This window comes from Mauremys mutica, chromosome 3 (assembly GCF_020497125.1).
Source record: "Mauremys mutica isolate MM-2020 ecotype Southern chromosome 3, ASM2049712v1, whole genome shotgun sequence".
NCBI lineage: Eukaryota > Metazoa > Chordata > Testudines > Geoemydidae > Mauremys > Mauremys mutica.
In genome coordinates, this window is record NC_059074.1 from 166,811,301 (window position 1) to 166,834,390 (window position 23,090).

Below are 23,090 nucleotides of genomic sequence, written 5' to 3' on the forward strand. Positions count from 1 at the left end.
CCAGTCACTGTACCGGGGTTAGTGCACCGCTATAATGGAGAGAACCTTGGAGAATACCCTGGGTGAAGCAGCCGGTACTGATAATGGTCCTGTACAAAGGTAAACCATAGTAATTTCTGGTACGATAGTTGTATCAAGATATGGAAGGAGGTATCTTGTAGGTCGAGGCCTGGAAATCAATCAATCAATCTCCTTGCACTAGAGCTGGAATAATGGCTATTAGCATGACCATCTTGAACTTCTGCACCTTCCCATATTTGTTTAATGCCCTTAGATCTGGAATGGGCCTCCAATCTCCCTTCACCTTGGAGATCAGGAAATACGGTAACTCCTCGATTAACGTTGTAGTTATGTTCCTGAAAAATGCTACTTTAAGCGAAATGATGTTAAGTGAAGAGAAAGTTACTCACCTTGCAGCAACTGAGGTTCTTCGAGATGTGTCCCCCTGTGGGTTCTCCATTCTAGGTGACGGTGCGTCCCGGCGCTGTCGATCGGAGATTTTCGGTAGCAGTGCCTGGTTGGGGCGCACGCACCCAGATGGTATCTCCCGTCTAGTTGGAATCTTCCTGAGTGCGTGCGCCCCACACCCTCCTCAGTTCCTTCTCTACCGTGGAGAGTCATCTCAGTACTCCAAAGTAGAGGGGAGGAGGGCGGGGAGTGGAGCTCCCACAGGGACACACATCTCGAAGAACCTCAGTTACTGCAAGGTGAGTAACTGTTGCATCTCAGTGCCTCTCAGGCGGGCATGGACAGAGCCCAACAATCAATGTGATTGGTAGCAAAGTAATTTATTTCTCTCCAGCATGCTCTTATATACAATTATAGCAGGCAATCAAGCAATTGCTAATTGGTTGGTAAGGTACACACAGGCACAGCTATAACTTCATAGGGTAATTGTCATCCTGTACAACTTTCTGATTTATTATCCTGTTTACTGCCTACTGGCAGATGAGAACCAGCCCAAGGCCAGCATCTCACTACACAGCTCACAGCCTAATTAGGCTTCAAGGACGGGCTAAACACTTCAGCTTCTCACATACCCATCTGCCAAGTTAGCAATACATTCCCACATCTCCCCCCTTTTCTCAAAATCAAAAGAAAAGAAAAAGGAGAGAAGGCATTAGCAATACATTCCCAGCTCATAACATCATAACACTACAATCTATCACAAACCAAAATTAAAACTCTATAAGGCCTACCTATAACCATGCAATCCTTAACATATAACACCAACAACACCAAACAAAACAAAACATAAAACACCAAAAATAAAACAAATAATGGTGTAAATTCTGCAGGGTTCCCCCTTCTGTTTCAAAAGAAGCGCCTTCAAAGAGGCGTGGGCACGCTCAATAATAGCTTGTCCAGTAGAATTGCCAGGAACACCCGTGGAATGCTGCACACCCCATTGGGAAAGAAACTGGGCAGTGCGGTGAGAAACATAACCCCCGCCATTATCAGTCTTAATGAGGGCAGGAACCCCCATAACAGCAAAGCAGGCTTGCCAATGTTTAATCACATCGCGGGAGCTGGTAGAGGTCAATGCCGTCGCCCAAATAAAGCCAGAAAAGGTATCAATTGTAACATGAAGATTGCGCAAGGTGCCAAACTCGACGAACGTGGTAACATCAGACTGCCAAATTTGAAGCGATAAAAGGCCACGGGGATTAACGCCGGAAACAAGGGGCAGTACATGCTGTTGACAATCAGGGCAGGAGGCCACAATAGCACGAGCATCAGTAATAGAAATCGCAAATTGGCGTGCCAAAGCACAGGCAGACTGATGAAAAAATTCATGAGAAACCCGTGCCTGGGCAAATGAATTTGGGACTTGGGCAGCGCCAACCAAACGATCAATCAGGGCATTGCCTTCGGCAAGACCATCCTGCAAGCCAGAATGGCTCCTAATATGCATAACAAAGTAAGGGGACCGTCGAGCATTTAAAAGATGCCAGAGCTGAAAAAGAGCGGTCCACAAAACAGAATTTGTGACACGGCCCAACAGGGAGCGTTCCAAACGACGAAGCACACCCACAGCATACAAGGAGTCACTGACAATATTCAATGGGGTATCGGGCCATTTTTCAAAGGTTCGAACAATAGCACGAAGCTCCAAAACCTGCAAGGAGCCATCAGCAAGGACAAACTCGTGGTGCCAGCGGTTGTCAGCAAACCAAAGAAGTCCTGCATGCTGGGCACTGCCGCTGGCATCTGTAAAGACGGTGAGGCCAGCAACAGGACTGGACCATAACATCAGGGTTTTCTCCAAAGAAAGCGTAGTAGCAAAAAACCGGTGTGAGGGAAAATGGCTACTAAATTGACCGGCATAATTCATGGTGGCAAATGCAAAGGGAAGGTGAGTAGCAAGCAAGTGAGTCACGGTAGCATCATCAAAGGGTAAATAAATGGTATGAGGATCTGTGCCTGCAATTGCTAACAAGCGCCACCGGGCCATTCGAATAAGATGAGCAACCGCATCAAGCCGCGTAGTCACAGTCGTGGCATAATGCGAGGGTGGAAAAAGCCATTCAATCCCCACCAGCGGATCTGAAAGGGCTGCATGCCATTGAAAAAGTAAGGCCTCCAAAAAGGCATCTTTAGAAAAAATCGCCAAAAAAATGGGTAAATCCGGATAAACACGCCCCGAATAGCGTGTGGCTAATTTACTTGCAATAGTTTGTAAGGCAACCTGGTGTTGGCTCTGCAGAGAGCGAGGTTCATCCGGAGCACGCACGCCCTTAAGTAATTGAACCAAAGGCGCAAGGTCCTCATTAGTTATACCACAGAGACCGCGGACCCACTGCAAATCGCCTACCAAACGCTGAACATCATGCAAATTATGAATGTCTGTCCGAATAGTCAAATTCTGCGGTCGTACAATTGAATCTGTGATTTCCATACCAAGATACCGATACGGGGCTTGCTGCTGAATCTTTTCTGGAGCAATCACCAAACCAGCCTTGTGCAAAACAGAGTCAATTTCAGCAATGGCTGCGTCCATTGCAAAATGGGCGCCAGTGAACAAAAGATCGTCCATGTAATGATAAATAATCCAATCAGGGTGCGCCGCTCGCAGGGGCGCTATAGCCCAAGCAACATAGAACTGACAAATGGTAGGAGAATTTTTCATACCTTGTGGCAAAACAGTCCATTGATACCATTTGGCAGGTTCAGCCTTGTTAATAGAAGGCACAGAAAAGGCAAACTTCTCTCGGTCCGCAGGATGCAAAGCAATGGTAAAAAAGCAATCCTTAAGATCAATAACAAGTAAAGGCCATCCATGCGGGAGCATAGTAGGTGTGGGCAGCCCAGGCTGGAGGTGTGGGCGCCCATGTCCTTCATCACAGCATTAACAGTGCGTAAATCTTGCAACAAACGCCAATGCCCAGACTTTTTGGGTATGGTAAAAATAGGGGTATTCCAGGGGCTAACGGAAGGTTCAAGATGACCCTTAGCCAATTGTTCCTGCACAAGTTCATGTACTCGGGCGAGCTTGTCTTTCTGCAGCGGCCACTGAGCGACCCAGACCGGTGTGGTGATTGTCCACTCCAGCTGTAGGATCGGCCGCCCCTCAATGGCCGCTAGGCAAAAGGTGAATTTTGCAGCACAACGCCCCACTGACTTAAACAATCTCGACCTAAAAGCCAGATCGGAGCCGGCATCACATAAGGGCGAACCTTCGCGCTCGTGGCCGGATCTTCCACATCAACAATGGTGATAAAATCCACACTAATGCAAGTCAACTGAGTCCCTCCAATTCCACTCATGGGTGTGGCGGCATCCCGCAAGGGCCAAGATTCCGGCCAAAACCGAGCGGGGATTATAGTCACATCGGCCCCCGTGTCCAATAAAGCTTCATGAATGATCTGCCGCCCATCGAATCCCTGAAGTCGAACAGTTCGAATGGGCTTACACGAAGTGATGTCCATGGCAAAGGCAATTTGGGGAGGGCCGGTGGATCCAAACCCTCGAGGCCCGCGGTCAGTCTGAATCGATCTGGGCACACATCCCTTAAAAGGTATCAACTGAGCGAGACGCGTACCAGCAGTTATAGTTATAGGGGGACAAAGGGCGCGTACCATTATCCCAATATTCCCCGTATAGTCGGCATCAATGAGGCCAGGCAAAACAAAGATACCTTGTTTTGATGTTGACGAGCGGCCGATCAAAAGGGCACTCAAGCCAAATCCTAATGGGCCATCAGTGTTAGAAGGAAGAACTTGAACCTTGTCAATCTCTAAAACTACGTCTGTCGCTGTGGCCAAGTCCACTCCGGCACTGCCACGGGTTGCTCCGGTGAGGCGTTCCAGGCAGCCGGGTTGCTGGTTGGAGGCACTTGTGTCGTCGCGCTCCTCCGAGGGGCGCTCTGAAATCCGTTTCCCGGCAGCGGTGTTCCATCCTTTTTTCGACGCGACCAACAGTCAACGGCGCGATGTCCAAACTTGTCACATCGTGTACAAGCGCCGGTAGCGGCTTGAGGCGACACATCAGAGACCCGCTGCCCATTTCGCCCAGGGCAGTCCCGCCGGAAATGCCCGGGTTTCCCACAAACAAAACAGGGGCCGCTTGGCCGGGTCGGTCTTTTGGCCCCCCGCTTGCGCCCGATCAAAGGTTGTAACGCAGCGGCCAGTGCAGTGGCATGTGCCTGAGCATGAATTGCTGCCTTATCCGTTTCCTCAAACAGCGGCCCTATTACATGCCTCAATCATTTCCATCAGGGTCGCAGTCTTGGGCAAAGTGGCTAATATACGGCGGCAAATGGAATTTGCATTCTGGGTGGCAAGATCAAGTCCCACTGCGGTTCTGGCTTCCGGCGTTAAATTAGGAGATCTATCAATAGCCTCGCGAAGGCGATCCAAAAAGGTGGAATAAGGTTCCGACGGGCCTTGTGTAATTTTAGCGTAGGGAGGGATCGGCTTTCCCATCTGGGGCACTGCTTTAAAGGCAGCCAAAGCCAGTTCCTGCGATTGCTGCAGGATCCGGGGATCGAGGCGGGCTTGCAAATGCGGTTCAACAAATCGGCCGGTTCCCAGAAGCATTTCAACAGTGGCCACGCGCCGAACATCATCGTCCGGTAAATCCAAATTGCGGACAAGAGCCAAGTCAACTCTCTTAGCCCAATCATCCTTCCACAGCAATCTCTGTGTAGGGGTAAGGAGCATATCAGCTAGCTTAATTGCATCGTAGGGACACATTGCTTGTCCCACAAACACCTGTTCGATGATAGACTGTACATACGGATTATCTAGTCCATAAGCCATAATCGATTTCTGCGCTTCACGGATCAACTTCCAGTCCAGAGGAGCCCACCGCCTATGGTTAGGATGTTGAGGGTCTGGCGTAATTACCGGAAAGGTAATTACCCATGCCAGCGTCGTACCGGATCCGGAGGGTCCCCAGTTGGAGGGTCCCCGGGGCCAGGCGGGGCGGAAGGGCGAGTCGGATGAAAACACTCGTGAAGACGCGACCGCGACGATCCAGCTGGAACACCTTGCATTTGATCCAACTTGTTATAAATGGCCTGCAGCTGTTGACCCTGGCGCTCCATCTCCTTATAAAAGGCATCAGACTGGGTAAACTGAGTAAACGTAGTCAAATCGGGATATACCTGTGATGGCACATGTTCCACCTGAGCCTCCTCTGTTTCCCTGCATTCGTGACACCCCCAGGTCCCGTGGACGCGGCATGGCTTTGGAGGGGGTGCCTACGGCAAGGCTGTCTCCATAGGCTCGGGCGTATCGGGGGGTAGTGGGACCGTAGCAGGATCAGTCATGTCGGGGCCGAGGGCCACATTGGAGGGTAGTGGAGCCGTAACAGGGGCAACATCATCCAGGTCGGAAGCCAAAAGGTATCACCGTATCCTCGCCACCGAAAAACTCCCTGGCTCCAACCGGCAACACAGAAGGCATTTCGGGCGTTGGGCGGAAGAGCTCAGAAAGGGCCGCCTGCACTCCTGCCTCGGCCGCGAGAGTTTCTACTATCTCCTTCGTCTTATTCCATACTGGACTCAGGGAGAAGGCTTCCTTATCGCCCTGAGCCACCGACTTCCAAAGCTCGGAGCCTAGCCGCTCCCACACGGTTTTATCAAAAATTGTACTTGGTTTAACGAAAAGTCCCCTTCTCTGTCCCCACCGCAGCAGACGGGATAACGTATCAGAGGGGAGCTTTTCTCCCTGCCGTTCCGCGATGCGTATCAAATATTCATGCACCGTTTTTTCTTCCGCTGATGCAGCGGTTCCCATATTAGCCGCTTTCCTCTGGGCTCAGGTGCGCCTCTCTTTTCGGACGCCCAGCAGCTTATAGCCGCTCACCTCTGAGCTCAGGTGCGCCTCTCCTTTCGGACGCCTGGGGGCTTCTCCAGCACTCCCCGCCGCGACTTATAGCCGCTCTCCTCTGGGCTCAGGTGCGCCTCTCTTTTTGGGCGCCCAGCGGCTTATAGCCGCTCACCTCTGAGCTCAGGTGCGCCTCTCCTTTCGGACGCCCGGGGGCTTCTCCAGCACTCCCCACCGCAGCTCCTCCGCCTGGATCAGGCCACTGACACTAGGCCACCGACACTATCATCATTCGATTCGAATCACGTCGGGGTCACCATTTGTTGCGTCTCAGTGCCTCTCAGGCGGGCATGGACAGAGCCCAACAATCAATGTGATTGGTAGCAAAGTCATTTATTTCTCTCCAGCATGCTCTTATATACAATTATAGCAGGCAATCAAGCAATTGCTAATTGGTTGGTAAGGTACACACAGGCACAGCTATAACTTCATAGGGTAATTGTCATCCTGTACAACTTTCTGATTTATTATCCTGTTTACTGCCTACTGGCAGATGAGAACCAGCCCAAGGCCAGCATCTCACTACACAGCTCACAGCCTAATTAGCCCGTCCTTGAAGCCTAAACACTTCAGCTTCTCACATACCCATCTGCCAAGTTAGCAATATATTCCCACATCTCCCCCCTTTTCTCAAAATCAAAAGAAAAGAAAAAGGAGAGAAGGCATTAGCAATACATTCCCACAAGTAACTTTCTCTTCTTCTTCAAGTGCTGTCCCTGTGGGTGCTCCACTCTAGGTGAATGTGTAGCAGTACCCACTACGGTTGGTGGGACTTTGGAGATACGGCAGGGAGTACTGAAGATAGTACTGTATGACCTACTATTGTGTCTGCCGTGGTGTCTTGCGTTAGAGCATAGTGTTTTGCAAACGTGTGTTCAGATGACCATGTAGCCGCTTTGCAGATATCAGGAATGGGAACATTGTGTAAGAAGGCAATGGATGCTGACATAGCTCTAGTGGAATGAGTTCTAATGTCGTCGGGCGGTTGAAGATTCTTCGCACAGTAACAGGATCTGATGCAGTCAGAGATCCACTTGGACAGACGTTGTTTAGAGATAGCCATACCCTTTGATTTTTTCGGTAATGGAAACAAAGTCGTGGAGACTTGCGAAATGGTTTAGTCCTGTCTAAATAAAAGGCAATTGCTCGCCTGACATCGAGAGTATGCAGGGTTGCCTCTTGTGGAGTCTTGTGAGGTTCGGGATAGAAAGTAGGTAAGTATATAGGTTGGTTGAGGTGGAAGGTAGATACCACTTTAGGAAGAAATTTAGGATGTGGTCTCAAAGTGACTTTGTCTTTGGAGAAGATTGTATAGGGAGAGTGGACCATCAGGGCACTCATTTCACCTACTCTCCTTGCCGATGTTATGGCAACTAAGAAAGCCACCTTCATAGACATATGGAGATGAGAGGAGGTAGCCAAGGGCTCGAATGGAGGTTTCATGAGAGCGTGTAGAACAAAGTTAAGATTCCATGAAGCAGCTATTGGGTGAATTTCAGGGTAGAGGTTTTGCAGGCCTGTGAGAAATCATTTTATGGTTGGGTGGGTAAAGAGTGAATAACCTGCTAAGAGGTCATGGAAGGTGGTAAGTGCCACCAGGTGCACTTTGATGGAGCTGAGCGAATGTCCATCTTGTTTTAGTTCCAAGAGGTAGCCTAGAATGATAGGGAGGGTCACCGTATTGGGCGCTAAGTGATTACGTGAGCACCAGAGGGCGAAACGCTTCCACTTCTGCAGGTAGGTTTTATGAGTGGAGTCTTTCCTACTGTGCAGGAAGACATATCGGACTTGCTCAGAACAGGCTAGTTCATGGGTTTGGAACCATGAAGGAACCACGCTGTGAGGTGGAGCTTGTGGAGCTCAGGGTAAAGAGCCAGTCTATTGTTCTGGAAAAGGAGATCTGGCCTGTTGGGGAGAGCCCGTGGGTGACGGGAGAACATGCAGAGTAGGTAGGGATACCACATCTGTCTCAGCCAAGCCGGGCAATAAGTATGACCCGGTCCTTGTGGTCCACAATCTTCCGAAGAACCCTGTGTAGCAGAGGGATTGGTGGAAGGCGTACAGGAGAGAGTTATTCCACGGGATGAGGAATGCGTCTCCTGGGGATGCAGTTCCGAGTCCCACTCTGGAGCGAAACTGGGGACATTTTCGGTTCTGGGTTGTGGCAAAGAGGTCTACTGACGGGATGCCCCAGAGGGAGAAGAGCTGTTGAAGTATTGTGGGGTGCAGTTCCCATTCGTGTTCCGTCGAGAAGTGCCTGCCAAGTGCGTCGGCAGTAGTGTTGTGGCAGTCTGGCAGGTAGGAAGCGGTGATCTGTATTTGATGTTATATACACCAATTCCATAGGCGGATGGCTTCCATGCAAAGGGAATGTGAGCGTGCTCCTCCTTGTCTGTTGATGTAGTACATACATGCTATGTTGTCTGTTAAGACTCGCAGGTATTTGTTCTTTATGAGGGGAAGAAAATGAAGGCACGCTCATCTCACAGCTCTGAGCAATAAGAGATTTATTGATGCAGACCACTGTGCCTTGTGCCCTGTGTCCCCCTAAATGTGCTCCGCAACCAATTAGGGAAGTGTCCGTGGTGAGCATGAGTGCTGGGGATCATTTCTGGAAGGAAACCTTAGTGCAGAGGTTCTCTGGTCTTGTCCACCACTGTAGGGAAGCTAGAACGTTGGGAGGAGGAGTTAACAGCATCCCTAAGGTGTGTCTGTTGGGTTTGAAATTGGAATTGAGCCAGCCCTGAAGACATCTCATGTGCAGCCTGGCGTACTGGACTATGAAGGTGGTGGCTGCCATATGACCAAGGAGCTGTAGGTAGAGTCTTGCCTGTGTCCTTGGATGAATAGAGAGCGTGATAGCGAGGAATCTGTGATATGGGAGCAAGGCTCTGCTCTGGATTGAGTTGAGATGAGCTCCGACGAACTCAATCTGTTGTGTAGGTGTCAGGGTGGATTTTTGGGCGTTTATTTGGAGGCCTAGGCTGTGAAAGAGGGCGATAGTGAAAGAGTAGCTTGGAGTGTCTCGCCATAGGAGTTGCCCTTGATGAGGCAATCGTCCAGGTAGGGGAACAGCGTGACCCCGTGTTTGTGGAGGTGAGCCACGAGCACGGCTAGAGTTTAGGAAAAGACTCCAGGCGCTGTGGAGAGGCCGAAAGGAAGAACTCTGTATTGGAAATGGTCGTGACCGATTGTGAAGCTTAGAAAGCGTCTGTGAGCTGGATGAATTGATATATGAAAATAGACGTACTGTGGGTCGAGGGCTGTAAACCAGTCCCCTTGATCCAGTGCAGGAATTAATGTGCCCAGTGTGACCATTTTGAATTTTTGTATCCTCACGAATTTGTTCAGTTGGCGTAAGTCTAGTATAGGCCTTCAGCCCCCAGTCTTTTTCTGGGTCAGGAAGTAATGGGAGTAGAAATCTTTCCCTGGATGTTGCATCGGCACATGCTCCACTGCGCCTAGCTGTAGAAGGTGAGCCACTTCTATGCGAAGCAGGTGCTCATGAGAGGGGTCCCTGAAGAGGGATGGGGAAGGGGAGGAGGATAGGATATGAATGGGCTAGAGTAACCGGACTGAACTATCTCAAGGACTCAGCGGTCCTGTGTAATTTGCTGACAGGCATGTTGGAAACTCTGGAGGCGGTGGCGAAATGGGCAAATAGGCTGTGGAATCAAGGAGTGGTCGCACAGACCCTGGACCAACCTTTTAAAATTGTTGTTTATTCCCAGATGGATGGGAAGTGGTTGCTTGAGCTTGATTTTGTCTGTGCTTAGGGGGTCTAGCACGATTCCTATTTATGTGGTAAGGTTTGGGTTGAGGCCGATAAGATTGTGGTGTATGTGGTCTTTGGTAGGGTTGGTATCGTTGACCCCTGGGAAGAGATGGGTGAATGCCCAGGGTGCGCAGTGTCGCTCTAGAATCTTTCATTGTATGAAGTAGTTCATCAGGGGGTTTTTTTGTTTTTGTTTTTTGTTTTTTTAAAGAAAACAGTTTATATTTATCAAAGGGGAGGTCCTCCACTTTGTTCTGCAGGTCTTTAGCGATGCCAGATGCAGAAAGCCATGAAGATCTGCGCATAACCACAGCCGGTGCAGTTGTACGGGCTGCTGTGTCTGCCGTGTCTAAAGAGGCTTGTAGGGCTGTTCTGGAAATAAATTGGCACTCGCTCAGAATTGATTTAAAGTCCGCTCTCCTGTCCTTTGGAATGTAAGAGGTGAATTGAAAAGTTTATTGTAGTTATCAAAGTCATGCCTGGCAAGGAGTGCAAGGTAGTTTGCGATCCAGAATTGTAGAGTGGAGGATGTGTAAACCTTGCGACACAAGACGTCAAGGCGTTTAAGGTCCTTGTCTTGCGGGGTGGACTGATATTGTGGCTGTTTCGTTCTTTGTGCGACTGCATCGATAATGAAAGAGTTCAATTGTGAGAAAATAGGAAGTCAGCGTCCTTAACAGGAACATAGTATCTATGTTTGGCTTTTCTGCAGGTTGGTAATAAAGAAGCTGGAGTTTGCAGAGAGCGTCAGCTGGTTCCAAGAGTGCCTCATTTATAGGGCGCGAAGTAGGGAAACTGAGGCTGGTGGCTGTGGACCTTAGCCTGAGGTGGAAAAAGGCTCCAGTGGGGGAGGAGAGGGAGGTGCAGAGAACTCTGCTTGCCGTTGTAGATCAGGTTCGCTCTCAGTGAAGGTAGCCAGTTCAGGTGGTGGGACTGCGCTGTGTCATGTTAAGAAGCGAAAGTGAAAGTGTGAGCGGTGCAGTGGGTCGGTTGGAGGTGCCCTGCAGGGGGTCTGCTACTGGTGCAGGGGCGGAAGGCAGGCTCGGTGGTGACGTTCTTCCCGGCACCGGGGCAGAGCACGCGGTCGGAACCGCAGCTTTTTTTTTTCTCCCCCCTTCTTCTTCCGCCCTAAGGCTTGCGGTGCCGACGTCCTTGTCGGCACCGGGGCAGAGCGCGCAGCCGGCTCTGCGGCTGTTTTTAGCGCTGAGGCTTGCGGTGCCGACATCCTTGTCGGCACCGGGGCAGAGCGCGCAGCCGGCTCTGCGGCTGTTTTTAGCGCTGAGGCTTGCGGTGCCGACGTCCTTGTCGGCACCGGGGCAGAGCGCGCAGCCGGCTCTGCGGCTGTTTTTAGCCCTGAGGCTTGCGGTGCCAACGTCCTTGTCGGCACCGGGGCAGAGTGCGCAGCCAGCTTCGAGGCTATTTTTAGCGCTGAGGCGCTTGGTGCCGCGGAATCCTTCTGTGTCCGGGAGGTTGAATTTCCGCCTCTACGGTCTGTGGGAGCCGTTGTTGAGGCATGATCCGGGGCTGAGGCGCCTACCTTTGGCGCTGTCAGCACAGAGGGTAGGGATCTCGCAGGAGACCCCTTACCCTTGTTAAAGTCTCTCCTATGAGACTGCTCTGCTTCTTACCTCCGCTCTAGGGAGGGTGAAGCAACGCTCCCCACTGGTTCCGATCTGGCTGGGGAGGATGTGGGAGTGGGTTTAACTTTCCCCATCTCCGAAAGCGGCTGCGGGGATTTTTCCATGAGAAGCATTTTAAGCCGCAAGTCCCTGTCGTGCCAAGCCCTTGACTTGAGGCTCATACAGTGGAGGCACTTTGCGGGGATGTAGGCTTCCGCGAGGCACTTCACACAACGTGAGTGCCCATCCAACCTTGGTATGGAGTCTTGCCAGAAAACACACCTCTTGAATCCTGAAGCCCCTGGCATTGTAAAGTAGAAATGGCAGGGGAGAGTGTCTCAGTGAGAGACAAGTCTGAAGGGATTTTTTTTTTAAACTAAGTAACTAACTATGTAACTATACTAAAGGAAGGGAAACAACTGGGAAGTAATTAATAATTATTTCTATGTTCTTTGTTACTGTTTCCTATAGATACCAGGGAAGAGAAGGCAGCACTGCTCTGAGTCCTGTCTTCAGCCGAGGACGGTTGAGAAGGAACTGAGGAGGGTGTGGGGCGCATGCACTCAGGAAGATTCCAACTAGACGGGAGATACCATCTGGGTGCGTGCGCCTCAACCAGGCACTGCTACCGAAAATCTCCGATCGACAGCGCCGGGACGCACCGTCACCTAGAGTGGAGCACCCACAGGGACAGCACTCGAAGAAGAATCCAATTTCCCCATAAGAATTAATGTAAATAGGGGAGGTTAGGTTCCAGGGAATTTTTTTTCCACCAAACAAGACAGACAGACCGACAGACACACACAGTATAAGTTTTAAACAATTTAATACTGTACACAGTAATGACGATTGTGAAGCTTGGTTGTGGTGGTGGAATCAGAGGGTGGGATATTTCCCAGGGAATGCCTTACTGCTAAATGATGAACTAGCACTCAGCTGAGCCCTCTTGGGTTAACACATTGTTAATGTAGCGTCACACTCTACAAGGCAGCACAAATGGAGGGAGGAGACACAGCATGGCAGAGAGAGAGAGAGAGAGAGACAGACAGACAGACAGACATTGTGTGTGTGAGTGTGAGAGCAAAACGATGTTAAACAAATCCAATTTCCCCATAAGAATTAATGTAAATGAGGGGGTTAGGTTCCAGGGAAATGTTTTTCACCAGGCAAAAGACTATATACTCATATATACACAGAGTATAAGTTTTAAACAAACAATTTAATACTGGAACACAGCAATGATGACTGAAGCTTGGTTGAGGTGGAGGAGTCAGAGGGTGGGATATTTCCCAGGGAATGCCTTGCTGCTAAATGAAGAACTAGCAATTGGCTGAGCCCTCAAGGGTTAACACTCACACTCTATAAGGCAGCAAGAATGGAAGGAGGGGAGACAGCATCGCAGACAGAGACAGAGACACACACCATGTGAGAGAGAGATGTGCATTTTCTCTTTAAGTACAGCTGACCCTACTCTTAACTACACTGCCTTGTTACTTAGATCAGCTTGCTGAGACCGCAGCTGCTGCCAGCAAGCTCCCTCCATCCTGAGCCCTGTCATGTGTCCCCCCTGCTCTATGGAAGATGGGGTAAGCAGGGTGCAGGAGCAGGGGGGCAACGGACACCTTGACATCTCCTCTCTTCCTCCCCTCCCCCCAGCACAGCAAGCAGGAGTCTCGGGGAGCAGCTCCAAGGCAGTGGACAAAGCAGGCGGCTGCCAAATGACATTAGAAGTGAGCATTGCACAACTTTAAATGAGCATGTTCCCTAATTGATCAGCAATGTAACAAAAAAACGTTAACCAGGACGACTTTAAGTGAGGAGTTACTGTACACCTACAGTGGAACACCCATAGTGACACTACACAAAGAAGAAGCCCGAGTCCCCACCTCTGCAAGAAGAGACAAAAAGGAGAAGCTGAGAACCAACTCTGCCGTAGCCCCCAAGGACTATATGCCAGTTAAGTATGAACAGAGCATAGCTGATCCAACCCTCTTCTTTCCCATACCCAACATGCCCCTTACTCCACAAGAATGCCATTTGTGTCAAGGCCTTGAGGAAAGGTGATATAGGGACTGGCTACATAGTTTCCACCCACTGAGGACTATCCCATGCTGAATGAATCCTCTACAGGGAACTGTAGGTGGCTTCCACTCCCATTGCATCACCTAAGCAGTGCAATGGTGAGCAAAACTGAGCAACATAACATAAGAACGGCCATACTGGGTCAGGCCAATGGTCCATCTAGCCCAATATCCTGTCTTCTGTCAGTGACCAATGCCAGATGCTTCAGAGGGAATGAATAGAACAGGCAATCATCAAGCAATCCATCCCCTGTCGTCCACTCCCAGCTTCTGGCAAACAGAGGGAAGAAAAACTCAGAACATGGGGTTGCATCCCTGACCATCTTGGCTAAAAGCCACTGATGGACCTATCCTCCATGAACTTACCTAGTTTTTTTTAACCCTGTGATAGTTTTGGCCTTCACAACATCACCTGGCAAAAAGTTCTATAGATTGACTGTGCATTGTGTGTTTTTTGTTTTAAACCTGCTGCCTCTTAATTTCATTGGGTGACCCCAGTGTTCCCTCTAATTTTTTATGTCCATGTGCAGAATGAATTTTGTTATGTGCACCGATATGGAGGTGATGTGTGGCGGGGGTGGGGTCGAGGGGTTTGGAGTATGGGAGGGGGCTCAGGACTCGGGCAGAGGGTCGGGGGGTGAGGGCGCCAGCTGGGGGTGAAGGCTCTGGGGATGAGGGGTTTGGGGTGCAGGAGAGGGCTCAGGGCCAGGGCAGAGGATTGGGGTGTCGGGGGTGAGTGCTCAGCTGGGGATGAAGGCTCTCAGGTGGGGCTGGGGATGAGGAGTTTGGGGTACAGGCTGCCCCGGGCTGCGGCTGGGAGAGGGGACTCCCTGAAGCCCCTTCTCGCCACAGCAGCTAAGGGCCGGGGGAAGGGTACCTCTTCCCAGCCGCAGAAGCTCCGGCGGGGCTGGGCCAACAGAACGGCACTCTCCCTGCCTGTGCCGCCCTTGATAGCCTGCTGCATGGCCGTGCAGCTTAGAGGAACGTAGGTGACCCCCTTTTTTTGGGTTATGTGAAAGAGTAAATAACACTTCTTTATTCACTTTCTCCACACCAGTCAAGATATAATACACCTCTATCATATCTGCTCTTAGTTGTCTCTTTTCCAAGCTGAAAAGTCCGTATGAGGAGATATTAAAAAGACTGGGATGCTATTCTATACCCCTAATCATTTTTGTTGCCCTTCTCTGTACCTTTTCCAATTCTAATATATATTTTTTGAGATTGGGTGACTAGAACTTCACACAGTATTCAAGTGTATTCAAGTATTTCTGTGTATTATCAATTTATACAGAGGTATTATGACATATTCTGTCTTTTTATCTATCCCTTTCCTAATGGTTCCTAACACTGGTAGCTTTTTTTTTTTTGGACTGCTGCTACACATTGAGTGGATGTTTTCAGAGAACTATTCACAATGACTCCAAGAGCTCTTTTTTGAGTGGTAACAGCTAATTTAGACCCCATAGTTTTGTAAGTATAGTTGGCCATTTATCAGCACTGAATTTCATCTGCCATTTTGTTGCCCAGTCACCCAGTATTGTGAGATCCTTTTGTTACTCTTGCAGTCTGCTTTGGAATTATCTTGAGAAAAAGACTGAGCATCTGCCACCAAAAGTACTGACCTTGGCCCCTGAACCTCTCAATCACTGTGAACATTACCATCATCCTGCTTGTCATTCAAGCCTATAACGTGCATCATCTTCAACTCAGGCTTCTCGCTAGATCCTCACATCCAAGCTATGTCTAAATCTTGCTGATTCTTTCTGAACTGCTCAAAAATAAGATCTCTCATCCATCCATCCAGTTAAAACTCATCCAAGCTCTCATCTTGTGTCTTGATTACTGTAAATTCCTTTTTTCTGGCCTTGACAAATGCAATCTTGCCCCACTCATATCCATTCAGAGTGCTGCTGCAGAGATCATTTTCTTAGTCTGCTTTAATCATTTCACCTCTTTCTGTGATTTCTTACACTGGCTCCTGCATTTCTATCATATCAAACATAAGCTGCTTGTATTCACTCTCAAGGCGCTTTATAGTCAATCCCCATCCTACTTGTCATCTCTTATTCACTACTGAGTTGTGGATGCTTACCTCGGATCGGCCCATGATACCAGCCTCTCTCATTCACTTGTTAAATTTTCCAACAACCAAGCACCTTTGTGCTTTCTCACATGATTTGCCATGTGCATGGAGGTGCTCCCTGTAAACAGTTGCAAAGCTACCTCATTACCCAAATTCAGAACCTTCCTCAAAAACACGCCTTTGTCTACAAAAATACTTGATAAAGGTTAGGCTGTGGGTATGCAGAGCCCACTGCCTATATTACTGGCCAATACTGCCTCATTGTTCACTTGTACTCCCCCATGTGTATCTATTGATTAAATATAAAGCAAGAGACAGTCAACTGACCAGTCAAATAACGTCAACTGACCACCTATTATTTGATCACAGTCAAATATTTCAACAACAATACTGATGCAAGCCATGGCCTGCCATTTTGACTGCATCATGGTGCTATCTGTTGCTAGCTTACCTAAACATCTTGATCACTCACTTTTACATGCTAATGCTACCTGTATTGAAAAAAACGGAACATCTTGATTGACTGGAATCTTCTAGAATAAGCACTGTATGTATGTATATCTTTATTTGTATACCAGGCCATTAACGTACATGGTGGTTTACAAAGCTCATTAAACAAGTTAAAAGACATGGTTCCTATCCTGAAGAGCATAGGATCTAAAATGACTAGATAAACATGTTGTAATTAACTCAGAAAGGAATGGGGGAGGGAGAGGAGGGTTCATTTTTCTGAGTTTACAAAAACTAAATTACTTAACTTAGTTATTTTATTAGGCTAAGCCTACTGGAGACCATAAAGTCTTACTCTGTTACTATTCTAATAAATTAGTGCTTTAAAAATAGTTGACTGTTTTCGACATTCAACAATATCTGACCAATGTCTGACTTGCCAACTGATTGATTATTTTTGGACCAGTCAAACGCCCAACCTACATTGAGTACACAGATGGTTAAATTACTAGCAGCCACCTGAAATCTCATCTACACTAACATTGCTATTGTTTACTGCAACCAGCGAGGCTGAAATGGCAGTGGGAACAGTAGGACATTTTTGGCACAAAAGCCTAATGCATAAACACCCCTGGTATCACTAAATGTTAAGGTCACTGGAATACAATACACTCCCAGCTCTTTCTGCTGACAAAAAACAAACAGTACAGATAATGCCAGCCAACGACATATACTGTGAATTCAGTCTTCTGTCTGAACCTTCATCTGGACTATTTACATCAGGTTTTATCAAACTATGTGGCAATTCTCACTGATGTGACATGATGGATAATAAGAGCTAATACAGTTAGAAGTTCATTTACACAACCTTTAGGAGGAAATGGCTTGACTCTTAATACTATCTACAAAGGCTACAGACAGTCTTAGGGGAGCTTCTGAATGATTTGGTCTTGTCCAGGTCACATGAAAAGCCCTAACTACAACAATTGTGTTTGCCCCTTGTTTCAGTGGGGCTTGGGGAAGAAAACTGGGAAATTAATCAACTGATTTAAATGAAAATCTGACACAGTCTTCAGCAGGAACTTGAGGTGAGACTTAAGAGTCACCTTACCTTTATGGAACACTGTAAAATGGACCTGCCATAAGGGTGTGAATTTCCCCTACCCTGTAAAGATGTTAGTTATGGATACTAAAAAGTCAGTGTTCACAGACCAATGAGGAGAAGGAGAGGGGAATAAAAGCAGTTTGCTAAGGGTTCAAAACAGGTCTCCATTAAGCCAGATAACAGTATGTTATGGTTTTAGGAAAGAACAGGCTCTCAGATTGAAGGAAAACAAAATCATAGAAATGTAGGGCTAGAAGGGACCTCAGAAGGTCATCTAGTCCAGACTTCTGTGCTGAGGCAGGACCACGTATACCTTGGCCATTCCCTACAGCTGTTTGTCTAACCTGTTCTTAAAAACCTCCAGTGACAGGGATTCCACAACATCCTTAGGAAGCCTATTCTAGTGCTTACCTATCCCTAAAGTTAGAAAGGTTTTCCTAATATCTAATCTACACTCCCTTACTGCAGATTCATACCATTACTTCTTGTCCTACCTCCAGTGGACATGGAGAATGAATGATCACAGTCCTCAGCATATTTGAAGATTTATCAGGTTCTCCTCTCAGTTTTCTTTTCTCAGATTAAACTTGCCTCGTGTTTTTAACCCTTCCTCACAAATCAGATTTTCTAAATCTTATCATATTTGTTGCTCTCCCCTGGACTCTACAATTTTCCCACATCTTAAAGTGTGGCACCCAAAACTGGACACAACACTCCAGCTGAGGCCTCAGCAATGCCAGGAGGAGTGGGAAAACTACCTCCTATACCAGGGGTCAGCAACCTTTCAGAAGTGATGTGCCGAGTCTTCATTTATTCACGCTAATTTAAGGTTTCGCGTGCCGGTAATACATTTTAACATTTTTAGAAGGTCTCTTTCTGTAAGTCTATATTATATAACTAAATTATTGTTTATGTAAAGTAAACAAGGTTTTCAAAATGTTTAAGCAGCTATATTTAAAATTAAATTAAAATGTTGATCTTACGCCGCCAGCCTGCTCAGCTCACTGCCAGCCTGGGGCTCTGTTCACCTAGGCCGGCAGCGGGCTGAGCGGGGACAAGGGGGGGTTCAGGGGTCAGGGCAGAGGGCATGTGGGGGGTGCAGGGCAGAAGGCTGGGTGTGGGGGGGGTTCAGGGGTCAGGGAAGAGGGCTGAGTGTGTGGGGGGGTGTCAAGACAGAGGGCTGGGGTGCTCGGCTTGTAGGGGTGCTCCCAGCCCATGCCCTGTTCCACCCCCTTCCCCAAGGCCCCGTCCCTACCTCTTCTCTGTCTCCTCTACGGAGCAGCGAGCACGTTGCCACTCTTCAGCTGACTGGCGAAGGGAAGGAGAGGGAGAGGGGCAGGAAAACACCACGCTGGGGGAAGAAGTGGAGGAGGGGGGAAAAGCTTGGTTACCGCAGGACCAAGCTTCTGCCTCCTGACCCTGCAGGGGAGAGCAAGGGGGGTGGGGGTGTGCTGAGTGGAGCTGGGGGCCGGGACCGCAGCAGCGTGACACTCAAAATCGGCTTGCGTACCGTGTTTGGCAAGTGTGCCGTAAGTTGCCGACCCCAGTCCTATACCTTATATACAACACTCCTGTTAATATACCCCAAAATACTATCCGTTTTTGCCACTGTGACATTGTTGGCTCATATTCAATTTGTGATCCACTATAACTCCCAGATCCTTTTCTGCAGTACTAGTGCCTATCCAGTTATTCTCCATTTTGCACAAGTGCATTTGCTTTGCCTTCTTAAGTTCACTACTTTGCACTTGTCTTCATTGAATTTCATCTTGTTAATTTCAGACCAATTCTCCAAAATGCTTCCAGTCCCCCCCAGTTGGTGTCATTTGCAAATTTTATAATCAGACTCTCCACTCCACTTTCCAAGTCATTAATTAAAATGTCTGTCCTGGGTCTGGCCATTGACCCTAGACCTACTAGATATGTCCTCCCAGTTAGACTGTGAATCACTGATAACTACTCTGAGTATGATCTTTCAACCAGTTATGTACCCTCCTTCGAATAATTTCATCTAGACCACATTTCTGTAGTTTATGAGAATGTCATGTGGGACTGTGTCAAAAGCCTTACTAAAATAAAAATCTATCAAATTTACTGCTCTCCCCCATCAACTAGACCAGTAACCCTGTCGAAGAAGAATATTAGGTTGGTTGGAATAATTTGTTCCTGACAAATCCATGTTGGCTATTATGTGTTATCTCTAGGTGCTTACAAATTGATTGCTAAATTATATATTTCAGTCTCTTTCTGGGTATCAAAGATAAGGTGACTGACCTATCATTCCCCAGTTCCTCTTTTTCCCCCCTTGCTAGATATATATACACTATGTTTGCCCTTCTCCAGTCCTCCAGGACCTCACCAGTCCTCCATGAGTTCTCAAAGATAATTGCTAACAGTTCCAAGAGTTCTTCAGCTAGTTCCTAAGTACCCTAGGTTGATTCCATTACGCCCCGTGCCAACTTGAATATATCTAACTTATCTAAATATTATTTAACCTGTTCTTTCCTTGTTTTTGCTTGTGTTCTTTCCCCCGTGTTAATATTAACTGTGTTAAGCATCTAGTCACAATTAATCTTTTTAGTGAAGACTGAAGCAAAATAGGCATCAAACACCTCCGCCTTCCTGATTTCATTATTAGCTCTCCTTCCCACTAAGTAGTGGACTACACTTTCTCTTGCTTCTAGCATATTTAAGAACTTCTTACTGCTTTTTATGTCTCTTGCTACATGTAACTCATTTTATGCCTTAGCCTTTCTGATTTTGTCCCTACATGCTTGTGCTATTCTTTTGTATTCAAAAAACATTTTTTTGAGGAAGGTTTCCTATCTGGTTGTCCCCAAGGAGCCCAATAAGGCCAAGACAGTATGTTTTAAGGATAGTGGCTAGGGGCTATATCAGTGGAAACCAGGATAGATGTTTCTCATGAGATCCAAAAAGGGTGGAGGAGATACTCTATTGAAGATGCTTCTTGTTGTATTTCTGGGTGACTCTCCAGATTATATCTTCAGTAGATCTCCAGGCGTTTGATTCATCATGCTATCTTGTGTCTCAACTTTCTGAGCTCAATACCTTTTTCCCTTTGACTACTTTTCAATCAACTTTTCATTCCACTCCCCTATATGCCTGTCCTCCATCCAACAGTCTTCCTAATGGCCTCTTCACTATACTTGACCCTCTTCTACTGCCTAATGCCAGTTTTCTTCACCTTAAACACCCAGCTAGAATCTCTCAATCATTGAGGAGAGAAAGGAAAATTTAGCTAGTTTTACAACAGGAAAGTGGAAAAAAAATAGGTTCAACAAGGTATGGGGAAGAATTATTCTATAACTAGATAGTAGACCATACTTATGAAGTTGTCAATCCATCAGTATTACTACTACATTTCAAGTCACAATGACAGACTGAGGTTTTACAGATCCCTGTATTTGAGAGAGCGCTAAGAACATTTTTTTTCTCCTATATTACAGTCTTCAAACTGTTGCTTAGAAGACTATAGATTGGTAAATTAAAAGAGCCATCAGTCAATCAAGATTTAAATACATGGAATATATATGTCAAAAACAAAAAGTGAATGAGAAGCACAGAGATTGCTTTGAAACACAAACATCTCTCGCTTACATAAGAGAAGAACATCAAATAGAAAAAACAGAGAAGTTACTGTGGATAACAATTGTAAATAATTCCTTGTTTGTTCTATAAACACAGTAATTTACAGAAAGAGCTCTGCAGTACACATCAGTTTATGCTGACTCTAGACTATACAGTTACACCTAAATGATTTAAGGTAGTTGTAACTGCATTTACTCTCAGTAGGACAAGTTCCTTCCTCCTTATAGAGAAACTTCCTTTCTATTGATTCTAACTTCAATGAGAATCTCTCCCGGAGTTTTAGCTCCAATACTCACCCTTAAGAGTCCATACATCTATTGCAATTCTCAAGTGAGGAAGCACTGGCAGAACAACTCAGAACGTTCTAATTTTCTGAACCTTGTGGGATATTTTTTCAGCTTATCCAGAAACTACCTTTCTTCATATATTACATCTAAAAATGCAGCTATACTACATTTACCGTGCTATATCAAATAAAGCAACTTTTCAGATTTGACAAATTCAACAAAGCTTTCAAAATAATTTTTTTGGCTGTTTGAGTTGATTACTAATGAACTATACTAAATTTACAGGCAGTGTCAGCCACGGCAATGCTCTACAACTACTGTAACACTATAAATTCATACAGAAGCTAATGATCAGTAAGAAATATTTTGTTTTAAATATATCAAATAAATACTGTTCAACTTCAGTTTTTACTTACCATTTTCACTATGTCAGCATATGCTGACTCAACAATCACACCACGAGTTGTTGAAACGTATTCAACCAGTTCATTCAATGTGGCTCTCTTAATTTCTTTGTTCTTCAGGTCTGAAACAGAGTCCATGAAGTCAAACAGTATACAACACTGCTGCAACTTCTGACAAAAGAGATCTTGCTGTTCATTTGAGGTGGCATCTATAAGCAGAGAAAAGAAAAAAGCCACTTAAGTTTTTAGAAATTGAAGCATTGATTTCTAAATATTGTATCAGCCATAACTCAGTATTAATAAGGAAGATTAGTTTTGGGTGGCAAGCACGAGAGATCAATGTTCAATACTGTCATATCTAAAATCAAAATTGTTTGTGCCACTAACATGAAATTTAACTGAGGTTTTGATAATATATCCACAATGAGTAAGAGATTTTAAATGGGAAATATATAAAATGTAATTAACGAATAGAGGAATTATACTTTTTAAAAAACTAATGTATTCTTCACAAAAAACTTAAAGCAAGTACCACCACCCACCACCACCACCATGAAACTAACCACTCAGTCATGTGATTTGTTGCATTCCATCCACTAATTCTTTATTACATTGTCTATTTAAAAATTTAAAAATCTGCAGAGCAGATACCTTGGTTTTTTTAAGCCATATGTAAAGCTCTTGCCATCATAGGATTAATGTGTCAGTGGAGAATTGACTCTGGTATTTCATAGAAACTATTTTATCCTGGATTTTCACATCTTAGACTAGAGAAATTTAATGAATTAATTAATTTTACTATTTAAAGTCTCCAGTTTGAACAATTTGTGATCACTTAAGACCATATGTTTGTCATGACTATGACAGCATTTTCATAAAGCATCAGTCTTTGTACATCCTCCCAGCCTGCTACTGAGCAAAATTTTTCCATTAATGCTACAATTTGGATCTGTGGCAGAGTGATGTTAATAGTTTTAGAGTATCAGTTAATTACTAAACCATATTAAACTTACTGGAAAATAAATATTTTTTGCTCAAAATATTGTGACCCTCTGACTTTTGCATACAAAGTCACAACAAAAGCAGGCAGAGTTGTTATGATTAATGACAAATCAATTCAATTTCACACCACTTAACTGAATTCAAGGGGGGGAGGGAGGGAGGGGGTGGGTCCCTTTTCTCACTAATTGTTGTTTGTATTCTGGCAACACCAGTATGGAAGAGTCCCCTCATCTGTCAGTCTTTTAAAATACTATGTGCCACACTGCAGAATTTTCACTCCCATTTCTCTCTCTGGGCACACAGGCAGGCTTACCCAATTGAGAATTTTCAGAAATGGAAA

The 23,090-nt window shown here is 46.4% G+C and overlaps 1 protein-coding gene across 1 annotated transcript in view; it reads right to left on the reverse strand.

Annotated features, from left to right (window-relative positions):
• Nucleotides 1–23,090, reverse strand: part of PPP2R5A (protein phosphatase 2 regulatory subunit B'alpha) — a 106,067-nt gene that overhangs the window by 51,259 nt on the left and 31,718 nt on the right. Inside the window, exon 2 of the mRNA XM_045010152.1 lies at nt 21,761–21,957. Coding sequence (XP_044866087.1) covers nt 21,761–21,957 — 197 coding nt within the window. The remainder of the gene's footprint in view (nt 1–21,760; nt 21,958–23,090) is intronic.